The following is an 11,713-nucleotide window of genomic DNA, read 5'->3' as shown; positions in this document are numbered from 1 at the left end:
GGGATGTCCGGATAAATGCTACATTATTGTTCCAATAAACAAAATAGCCTTTGAGCCCTTCTCCCGGGTGCCCCAGCTTATGAGCCCACGTTCGCAAAGTTGTGACCAAAATGTGGGCCTGGATACCGGCCCTCCACCCACATAAGGGGACTTTTGAGTTATACTATTTGTATTCTAAAGATGAACTATGTCCACAAGAGAGTACGCTCCTCTGGCTCTTGCTTTCGCCAGTTTTTAGATGCATTTACGGAGTGCAAAGTGGTGTTTTTCAGCTTTTGTTGGCTTTTTAAATGACATATCTGAAAACTCATGCTTTACAATTCTGATCACCAAACAGCCCCATGGGAATATTAACAATAGTTAGGTAAAATCAATCAATCCATATTTAATTTTGAAATATATGCCCTCTAAATTTATCAGCTTAAGCTACCTTTAATATAGTAATCAGAGACGGTCATCTTTAAATCGCAGCCACTGAACAATAAAATATGACAAGAGCAGAGTTAAAAACAAACCCCACAACAGCGGATGGGATCAATTGATAACACACATTGTTTTTCAATTTGACCGCAGAGCCAATGCAGTTAAGGGATATTTTGTTAAGAATCAATTCAGTAATCAAGGACTGGCTATATGAATGATGTGATTGTGATGGGGATACATAGTTTGTGTTGCCTTGGTGCTGAGAAAGGATTTTTTTTTTTTTTTTACTCCCTCTGGGAGGGAGAGATACCTGTGATGCCCTACTATGTACATCTCAAATTTTGTAGGGCACAGAAGGAAAGCCATGCTTGTTGCTGGTACTGATGGACTTATGTTATAAAAGTAACTACAGTACCACATTGGAGTCAAATCATCTGAGAGCAGTAATTGTCACAGAGAGTGGGGGAGATCTGGAGTTCTGAATCCATTTCAGAAGCTGCAGCATTAGAGAGATGCTCTGGTCAGTTAAAAATTATAGCTGACTGATTCCCCCCCCCTGTTGTAATCTCAATAGCACTGACCCCCTGATGTGTCCCATGGAGGTAGTCACGGTGAATGCAGCCATCTAATCATGTTCTCCACAACAGGTGCCATTTTTGAAGAAAATGCATCCAAGGATGATGAAGTTTTTCAACTGGCTGTGTCAGATCTGAGTCTCAATGACGACATATTGCAAAGTGAAAAAATCACCTATTCCATCAAGTTGATAGAAGCAAACAACCCCTTTCAGGCAGTGCAAGAAGGTAAGAGATGAAAAAGACTGCTGGCCTGAGCGCAACAGACATTTGAGGCGGATCAGGTAGCATTTCTGGAATTACTAAAGTGTGTATATATATATATATATATATATATAAATCACGCACATCAGATATACTGCAAAGTTTCTTTCTGTCCCCTCTCCCATTTCACAGAGACTGAACGACTTTGCATGGTCAAAATTCAGATTTTTATTCAAGGTAGCTCTGATAAACAGTTTCTTTGCAACTGCATAGGAAACACGAGTGGGCAAGCTTCTTGGGGTGGGGGGGGGGTGGTTTGAAAGAAGTTTCATTTTATGTCTGACAATTTCACTGCTTGGATTCGTACATACTTAGCGTTTGAAGGGCCTCATGTGCTGGGGGTTTCACAGCTGCAGCGACAATGTAACGGACTCTCTAACGATATAGGAAGAAATTGTTGCAGTACAATGATTGACAAAGCAGCCATTGTATTAGGGAGGCTTTTCCATTCTTTTCCCTGGCATAGATCTGTGCTTGAAAGTTTTTCACAGCCAAAGGTTGGCGCTGTTTTACAAGGAAAGAAAAGAAAGATCAAAAGGACGAATCAACATCTGAAGCCTTTTATTTTAAGGATTTTTTTTTTTTTTATTAGTGGTATAATAGAAAAGGTTGTTCTAATTTGTCTTCCAGAAAAGACAAAGGCTTTAGATACAGCCCTCTGATAGCAATAGACAGCCCTTGATTCGTGATGCTACTGTGACAGTATAGCAATTAAAGACGTTGGCAATGAAAGATGTGCATGCGGCTTTTAATGAGTTTTTAAGAACTTGTACACGGGACAAGTGGAGCTAGAGTCTAGGTAAATCATTTAAACTATTTTTATTTTTGTTTTCTATAGAAACCTTGAATGTTTTGCAGCCTCTTCCTAATGGTTTGTAATGCAACAAGTTGAAAAGATGTCTCAAGGTCATTCTGTTAAAAAAAAAAAAAATGCTGCATGGTGGACTGAAGGCTGGGTCAGATTTTTTTGAAGGTGTGAATAGCTCTTAGTCCAGAGATGCAGAAAGCCCTGCAGTCTGCATAGACTCTTGGAAAGGACAATTACAATATTTAAAATAGCCATGTTTTTTTTGCTATTTGCCTAATAATTAGCTTAATAAAAGGGACTCAATTATGTTCTTCCCTCGCAAAACAAAAGCAAGCAATTAGCGTTTGATTGGAGCTTTATGGTTTTGTAGCTTATAATTTGCTAAGGCTTTCTCCCTTGCAGTGATGTATTTAAATTGGGTTTGATGTTTGGCATTGATTTGTGCTTTGTTTCTGGGGTTTTTTTGTTAACCAGCAATCCACAAAAGGCATTACCTCTGCAGGCCAACAGCAGTGTTAATCAGGTACTGCAGTGGGAGAAAGCTCCTACCGTCTTGCAGAAGTCTTTAAACTATCTGACTACCAGTACCTGTTGAAGTCAGAAGATTGATAAGGCCCATCCTGAAGCAGTTCCATATTTAATAGCTAGGCAGGGTAAATGGTATTGCACAGTATGTAAATATGAGAAGGGTATAGGACAGGGTAGGCAATTCTGGTCTTCAACCACAGGCAGGTCAGGTTTTCAGGATATCCACAATGAATATGTATGAGATGGATCTGCATTCACGGCCTCCTTGAGATGCAAATCTATCTCGTGCATATTTATTGTGGATATCCTGAAAACCTGACCTGCCTATGCCTCTCGAGGAACAGAATTGACTACCCCTGGCATAGGAGGTGAAAGTGAACTTGTACATATATGGTTGTAAGAATGTATATGTCTAAAGATGCCACCTCTTACAATTTGTGAGTAGCCAAAACATGTAGCATATAGCATTCTCTAGGAACACATGTAACAGATGAGTAACTGCATACATTCTAAATGATAAAATGAGGAATAAGTATGCAAACAAATTTTTGTGTATATAGTAAGCAAAATAGGCTATACAAGAAATCAAATATTTTTTTGCTTGGGCAGATGGCATGTGCAAATTTTCCTTATATAATATGTGTTCTTGAATCAGCCTTATACTGCCTAGTTTGGCAGACAGTGGGAGGGGAAAGGGAAGCAGAAAAGTTGGGCCTGTGCTAATGCAAGGTGTCAAATCATACAGAGGCCTTCCTCCTGTTTTCGGTTGGAGAACATGACATAGGGAAATATGGAAAAGAGTAGTCCTTTAGGTGGTTATAAAGCGTGCGAGGTCCATGACTTCTCACCATCAGCCAACCAGCATCTTACTGTTACAGTTGGGTTGACTTACTGCTAAAAGGGTGAACGATAGACGTTCATGAGACCGGCAAGGATTTAAGGGTGACTAGGAGCAGGCAATGGAGTGTTTGGCAATGTGGGTGGGGTCCGTGGCATCGGAGGGGTGGGTATTTGTGGCTGTGGCATGTCTGAAGAGGTGTTTTTTCATGGCTGGATTTCTGAGGCTTTTGGGAAATGCTTTCTCTGCAAGACCACTCTTGACTCGTAAAGCTGCACTTTTTGAGGCGGTACAGAATGGGGCCAAAGTCTCAATGACATTTGGTGGTGAGAGTAGCCCAGAGCCTCAAGCTGTGGCAGTAGTGATGGTGGATCAGTGTGGTTGTGATTTCAATGTGATGTCATCAGGGGTGAGACAAAGTGTCCTCTGATAGCAACTCTAGTCAAGAGAGTTCATGGCAGACCGAGTTGCAAGGGTTGTGGCTACTGGGGTGGAGAATTTGATTGATAGGACAAGGATACAGAAGATTTGACATGCCAGTTAATTCAAGGGTACTTGCCTCAATCACTATGCTGCCATCTGGTTTTGCTAGAGCAAGTAGCAGTTGGTGAGGGGAAGTGGGGAGTAAGTTCTTTCAGACATTCTGTTGCTGCAAAAAATGCTATGAATGTGGAACTGGGACCCCAGAGTCCATCAGGAGATGAGAATGCTTCAGGAACAGATGCAACCATGGAACACATTGTATAGGCCTGGATTGCAAACTGGGCCATTCCATTCACCTGATCCTTAGGCAGGCATGCTCATAGGGTTAAAGGGTCATTCATGTGGTCTGCCAGGGCAGGAAACCTCGTCTTCACAGTTCCCTCTTGCATAGCAAAAGAGATGATCTGCTATGACAATTTCACAATGGTGGGTTTTCCTTTAGGTTTTAAGCAAGTGTTCTGGCCTTAGTAACTTGGCTGTGGCACAGGGTGCATGTTCTTTTAATCCACTGCAGCTAGAGACCCAGTGATCATGAGCAATGGCAACTGGGATCAGTGGCATAATAAAGGGAGGGGGTCAGACTGCCCCGGGCGCCATCTTGATGGGGATGCTGGCACCTCTCCGTCCCCCCATGCCACGCTCTCGCCCTCCTTTCCACATCTACCAGTACCTAATTAAATATTCACTCTAGCCTGCTGCTTGCGCTGACCTGGCGCTCCTCTGAAATCACTTCCATGTCACGGGACCAGGAAGTGACATCAGAAGGAAAGCCAACGCCGGAGCGAGAAGCAGGCCAGAGTAGTTGCTCACATTGGTGAAGATTTAAAGAGGTATGTGGGGGGTGGGTGGGGGGGAGCAGAGTGGAGGGGGCAGTGGGGGCACCACCACTCCAGGTATCTCTTACACTCGCTGCGCCTCTGACTGGAATGTTTCTTCAGAAGTTGTGGAAGAATCATGTGATTGCTGTCAGTGTATGGGGGAGTGTGAGAGCAGTGCTGCGCATTCATACCAGTTCCTCAGAAGTGGGGTATTGCTGCTTTGTTCAGACCCAGACTCTCAAGCAATGTAGCAAGAATACACAAGTTGGTAGCAGTGTAGTTGAATAGCAGAATAAAGCTGACAAGGGTGACTAGAGAACTTCTTTGCCAAGGCTCAGTTCTTACCTCTTTCCTTTTGTTCTCGTCGTCGTCTATTTGTCTGTTACAGTCTTTTATTTCCAAAATATTCTGTTGTGTCATTTCCTTTTTTAAACTTTATACATCACATTGAATTTATTATAATGTGTTTTAATCAAAATTTTATTAAGCTTGAAACTTGATAAGCATAATCACCAGCACATGGGGATCTTCTTGATCCAGTTGTTCATCCTCTTTTAATACTTCCTCATCCTCATGCTGTAGTCTTTCTCTGGTTGCATTGTAGGCAGAACAGCAGTATGACTGGGTCCACCTGTTTTGGTTACATTTATGTAGCTCTAGTTAGGTATGCTTTGCTCTTTTAAGGATAAAATAATAATAATTAAAAAAACCCCCACAGCTAGAGTCACTCATTTTGCATCTATTAGAGAACAGAGAGGCAAAAGAGGATTTTTGGTGTGTAGAGAGGAGAATGCTTAGAGGAATTCTACATTGGAATAGGTGTCTTCTCCACCTGGCCTGAGTGGTGGGTCATTGCAATATGATACAACTAGTATTTTAGCCCGTTACATTAACGGGTGCTAGAATATATGTCTGTCTGTCTTTATTTCCGTCTCTCTCTCTCTGTCCTGCTGTCTTTCTTTCTTTCTGTCTGTCTCTCTCCCTGGCCCCCTTTGTCTGTCTGTCTTTCTGTGTCTCTCCCTGTCCCTGTGTCTTTCTTCTTTTCTTTCTGTCTCCCTCCCGCTGGTGGTAGAATATATGTCTGTCTTTCTTTCTGTTTCTCTCCCTACCCCTGTCTTTTTCTTTCTGTCTCTCTTCCTCCCGCTGTCTTTCTTTCTGTCTCTCTCCCTCCCTGGCCCCCTTTGTCTGTCTTTCTGTCTCTCTCCCTGCCCCTGTCCCTGTGTCTTTCTTCCTATCTCCTTCCCTACTTCCCTGTCCAGCAGCCGCAGCATTCCCTCTCCCTCCATTTATCACGAGAGGAGCCTGCACGGACCTAACAGCCCGAGCCCCCAGCAGTGTAACTTCCCAGCGGCTCCTCTCACGGTCGCCACCTTCTCCGACGCAGGAGCAGCTTGTGAGAGGAGCCGCTGCAGCGTCTATGAAGTTAAAAAAGAAACTTCGGCCCGGCTCCGTGCTCGGCCGCCGCGGCCTGCAGCCACCGACAGCCACCGCGGCCTATAGCTGCCGACAGCCACCGCGGCCAACATCCGCCTTGAAGAGAGAAAGAGAGAGAGAGATCTGTGCGCATGCGCACTCCTACCTGCGGTGCCCTACAGCGCACGGAAAACGGAACACGTGGTGGGAGTGCGCATGCGCGGCTTAGGCTTTTATTATATGATACAATGGGATTAAGTTATCTTTTGCTGACTTGATTCTGCTTACAAACTAGGATTTTGGTAACTAGGCATGACTCAGCTGTGATGCAAGAAACTATATATGAGACAGAGTACTTAGGAAGCTGGTGGAAGTGAACAGCCTTCAGCAGGCTATTCTTTCTAGGCTGAGAATCATCCTACAGTTTGCTCAAAACAGTTGCAATTATTGCAACAATTTGAGTTAATTAGTTCAACTGTACTTTCCAAGATTGCAAAGTTTAGCTGCAGACAAGGCCCGGATTCTCTATAGGGCGCTGATATCGGTGGCCACCTAAAAAAAAAAAAAAAAAAGCAGCCGCTGCTCGTGTGTAAATCACGCAACGGTTCCCTATAGAGAATTGCGCCTCTGAGAAAGATAGCTGCTGGAAATGTAGGCCAGGGTTTTCCGGGCCTACATTTCCAGCACCTGTCTTTGCTGTGAATCGCACCTACCTTGAAATTCAGTTAGAAATGTAATTTGAAAGGCATTTTTAACTGAGTTTGGGCACCTACAGGCACCTAAAAAATCGGTGCCGGTTAGGGAATCCGGGCCTAAGTAGATATGTCTATCACCCTGCAAGATGGCCTAGACTCTTCTTGATGTGGGGATCTTGTAACCCGGGTTGCAGCAGTATCCAAAAGAAAGACTCTGTAGTACTCTAGGGCTTTTTTTCCCCAGGTTTATATTTTCTTACTTTCATTTTTTGGCTGGTATCCATGCAGTGAACTCAGCCTTCTGTGTCAAAGCTTAATAGAATAGTAAGGATAAGCGTGAAACTTACGGTTCATAGACAACAGCGCGAAAGACAAAGGCGCGCGCCGACAACTGAGCGCAAGACGGAGGCGCACGCCGAAGAAAATTACAGTTTTTAGGGGCACTGACGGGGGGTTTTGTTGGGGAACCCCCCCACTTTACTTAATAGACATCGCGCCGGCGTTGTGGGGGGTTTGGGGGGGTGTAACCCTCCACATTTTACTGTAAACTTAACTTTTTCCCTAAAAACAGGGAAAAAGTGAAGTTTTCAGTAAAATGTGGGGGGTTACAACCCCCCACAATGCCCCCACAACGCGGCGCGATGTCTATTAAGTAAAGTGGAGGGGGTTCCCCCCACGCCCCCCCGTCGGAGCCCTAAAAACAGTAATTTTGAGCGGCGCGCGCCTCTGCGCTGCGCTCAATTGTCTGGGTGCGCCTTTGTCCCGGCGTGCTTTTGACCTGACACCGAAACTTACAACCCTTTTTAAGAGGATGCCTGTCTGATTTGAAATATTGTACTAAAATCATACAATTTTCTTCCATGCGGCATAGCCAGTTGGTTCTCACATTATGCAGTTAAGACAGAGGACCCCCAACTAAAGAATAGTTTTCTTAGGCATTTAACTGGACTCTGAGATGGTTTCTTATTTGCCTTTAAACAATGCGGCTCATTTTCAAAACAGCATTAAAATGGCACTTGGACGTTTTAATTGCTAAAATGTCCAAGTGCCGATTTTCAAAACAGACATTTTAGATGTCTTGCAGGCCATTTTCCCTGCAGTATGTCTACATCTTAAGGGTGCATTTTGGGTGGGATTAGGGCAGCCTTAGGACTTGGATATCTTGCAGGGATAATGAAACCTTTTTGAAGACGTCCAGGGTATCATTTAGACATTTGGAGTTAGACCTGTTTTAAAAGCGCATAAGGGTTAACCATTGGATGCATGAAGGTATGACCCCCCACACACTCCCCCAATGGTCACTGACCCTTTCCCACCCCTACCCCCAAAGATGTGAAAGAGCCAGTACATACCAGCCTCTATGACAGCTACAGATGTTACGGGAAATCCTAGTAGAGCAGGAAGCAGGTGTCTGGATTAGCCTGATGGGCTAGGATTGTCCAGAAAAACCTAAAGTTGGAAAAACTGTGCAAATTGAAGTTTCTCCCATGAATCTGATTGTGCTTGATCAGAAATATATTTTTAAAAATTTTTTAAAGCCCCTTCTCGGATTGTTCAAAGCCACTGATTACATAAGCTTCGTCTTAAAATTTGCTATTATTTTTGCTTAATGGAGCAAATTTCTTGGTATTATAGCTATAACTTTTATGTTTTTACACTTAGGAATGATCCATTGATAAAAAGACAGTTTATGCAAAAAAGATCTAGTACCGTATTTTCACTCATATACCGCGCACCCGTGTAAAACGCGCACACGGTATAGCGCGCGGGAAACTGTAATTTATGTAAATAAATTTTTATATACCACGCACACCCGTATACCGCGCATGCCGCCCCGACTCTCCCGTCACCGCCCGACTCTCCTTTCACCCGCCCCGACTCTCCTCTGGCCACCCCGACTCTTCTTTCGCCCGCCCTAACTCTCCTCTGGCCGCCCCGACTCTCCTCTGGCCCACCCCGACTCTCCTCTCCCCCTTGAAGTCCTGTCCCCACCCTGAAAGCCTGATGCCCCCCTCCCGACTCTCCTTTCACCCGCCCCGACTCTCCTCTGGCCACCCCGACTCTTCTTTCGCCCGCCCCGACTCTCCTCTGGCCACCCTGACTCTCCTCTGGCCCACCCCGACTCTCCTCTCCCCCTTGAAGTCCTGTCCCCACCCTGAAAGCCTGATGCCCCCCTCCCGACGTCCGATTCACCCCCCCCCCGCAGGACCGCTCGCACCCCCACCCTGAAGGACCGCTCGCACCCCCACAGCCTCCCCCCCCATCATGGAGAAGCTCCTACCGTTCTCCTGCTGCTTCTTCTGCCGGCGGTCCTGGCCCTTCTGTGAGCCCTGCGTCTGAAATGCTTCCTCTTCCGGCGGTCCCGGCCCTTCCGTGAGCCCTGCGTCTGCGCTGCTTCCTCTTCCGGTGGTCCCGCAGAGAAAGGGCGGGACCGCCGGAAGAGGAAGCAGCGCAGCCGCAGGGCTCACGGAAGGGCCGGGACCGCTGGAAGAGGAAGCATTTCAGATGCAGGGCTCACAGAAGGGCCGGGACCGCCGGCAGAGGAAGCAGCAGGAGAACGGTAGGAGCTTCTCCATGATGGGGGGGGGGAGGCTGTGTGGGTGCGAGCGGTCCTTCGGGGTGGGGGTGCGAGCGGTCCTGCGGGGTGAATCGGACGTCGGGGGGGGAACTATGTAAAAAAAAGTTGTAAAACGCGCTCACGCGTATAATGCACAAGGTTATGCACGGTTTGTAAAAATCGTGTATAACGCACGTGTTATATGCGTGAAAATACGGTAGTATTTTATTGAGGCCCCTTTCATCAAGCTGCACTAGAGGTATTTTTTAATCGCCGGTCGCTGCGGTAGAAGCTCTGACAGTCATAAAATTCCTATGAACAGCAGAGCTTTTACCACAGCAGCCGCGATAAAAACCCTAACCCTAAAAGGGGGCTTAAATGAACCTTCAATATCTGCACTTTATTGTGGAAGATAACAGAAATTTAACATTCTTTGCTAGTAGCTAAAGAATTACACTTCGGTGAACAGTTTTGTTGGGGCAAGCCGGTTTTCAAGCAGGTAAACCAAAGCATGTCACTGGGAGTCTTGGTTAGACCTGAATCACATTTCCTGTTTTACACTCTTGGTATTACCAGTGAATGGTTGGCAAAGCCAGTAGACAGGTGGTCTGAAGATCCAAACTTCCATACTACTGAACAGTGAAGCTGGTTAACGACACAGTCGAGCGAGATCTAAACTTGATAACTGACTTCACCACAGACCCAGTGCAGTGTGAGGCCTTGTTGCGAGGAGCTGAACAGCATCGCAGCCTTTATCCTGATTATCTTCAAGAAGACATTGAATGCTTGAGTGTTTGGAACGCCATTGGTAGATGACGACACCAAAGTGTATCTGTTAGCGAAGTATGTTAAATTTCTGTTATTTTCCGTAATAAAATGCAGATATTTAAGGTTCAATTAATAAAATACTGCTAGAGTTTTTTTGCATAAACTGCCTTTTTATCAATGTATCATTCCTGAGTGTGAAAACATAAAAGTTATAGGTATAATACCAAGGAACTTGCTCTATTAAGCCAAAATAACAGCAAATTTTAAGAAAAACAGAGCTTTATGTAATCAGTGGCTTTGAGTGACCCCAGGATGGGCTTTGAAAAATTATTCTCTAATCAAGCACAATCAAGTTCATGAGAAAAACTTCAGTTCACAAGTTTTCCAACTTTAGATTTCTCTGGATAACCCTATGGTGAGCCCATATCCTACCCTACCCACTACATTTATGGTAGAAAATGTGAGGCCACCAAAACTCACCCAAAACCTACTGTACTACCATATAGGTGACATCTACAGCCATAAGGGTTGTTGAGGTGGGTATAGTAAGTTTTGAAAGGTTATGGTGAAATGTGTACCTGGCTCCTTTTATGTGAAGTTCACAGCAGTCCCCCTAAGGTGTCCCACTGCTCTGTTGGCATGTCTGTGTGGCCAGTCCATTAAAATGCTGGCCTCTCCCAAGTCCATGTGGGCTTGTTTTGGATATTTTGATTTTCGAAAATGGCCCCAAAAGATAGCCATCCTAAGAATGACTAGATGAATAATTTTTTTAAAAAAAGATAGACCTCTCGCAGTTTCGAAAGTGGTCATTTTCCCAATCTGACTTTTGGATGTCCTTGCTGAAACATCCAAAGTCGGACTTAGACATCCTATCGAAAATGCCCCTCTAAATGTCTAACTTAAGAGAACAGGTGGATGTGAGCTGCAGCATCATTTTCTTGCTTGCTGGATCCCATCTATGAGTTCCTGTGTCTCTTTTTGGATGCTGCTTGGGGAATTGTCAGGGACAGGACTGTCCTATCACTAGTCATACTAGACATCAGCTCAGAGTAACAGAATTTGGGAAGGAGGAAGCATGGTACACTATATAGCAGGAAAGCAACACAATTGGTGTGTTGTGAAACCTTTCAGCACAGGCTCATACTTAAGTCCTGCCGTGTATGCCAAGTCCTGCCGTGTATGCCAAGTCGCAGACTAAGTCAAAAAAGATATACAGGGGTAACTCTTACAAGTTAAGGTTACTGTCGAGTGACTAAAGAAATTGGTAGAACAGAATAAAGTCACCACACTCATCAATATGGTCAGTAAGCTTATTTTCTGCTTGGAACTCTGCTCAGAGACATGAAGGCTGATTGCTCGGCCTCACCTACCAATCATTGCAGTGTTCAAAAAAATTTTTTGATTTTGATTTTTCTATTAGTACACTAGCCAAAAGGCTATGCTAGAAGTATTAATATTTTCATAAATTTTTATAAATTATACAGAATGACTTAACTTTGAATAGTGACTGGTTCCGACGTGCACGTTTCGTTGCTGCGTCAGG

The 11,713-nt window shown here is 44.7% G+C and overlaps 1 protein-coding gene across 4 annotated transcripts in view; it reads left to right on the top strand.

The window, feature by feature from the left end:
- The window catches only part of GRID1 (glutamate ionotropic receptor delta type subunit 1), a 1,864,061-nt gene that overhangs the window by 27,430 nt on the left and 1,824,918 nt on the right, over positions 1-11,713 (top strand). For all 4 annotated transcript variants that reach the window (XM_033941939.1, XM_033941936.1, XM_033941932.1 and 1 more), the window contains one exon: positions 1,071-1,226. Coding sequence is in view for 2 of the 4 variants with exons in the window: in XM_033941932.1 (XP_033797823.1) it covers positions 1,071-1,226 (156 nt within the window). In the remaining 2 variants the exon portion in view is untranslated. The remainder of the gene's footprint in view (positions 1-1,070; positions 1,227-11,713) is intronic.

The sequence above is a fragment of the Geotrypetes seraphini genome, chromosome 4 (assembly GCF_902459505.1).
Source record: "Geotrypetes seraphini chromosome 4, aGeoSer1.1, whole genome shotgun sequence".
In the NCBI taxonomy this organism is placed as follows: domain Eukaryota; kingdom Metazoa; phylum Chordata; class Amphibia; order Gymnophiona; family Dermophiidae; genus Geotrypetes; species Geotrypetes seraphini.
Note: the sequence above shows the minus strand (reverse complement) of the source record. Positions and strands in the feature narration are given on the sequence as shown.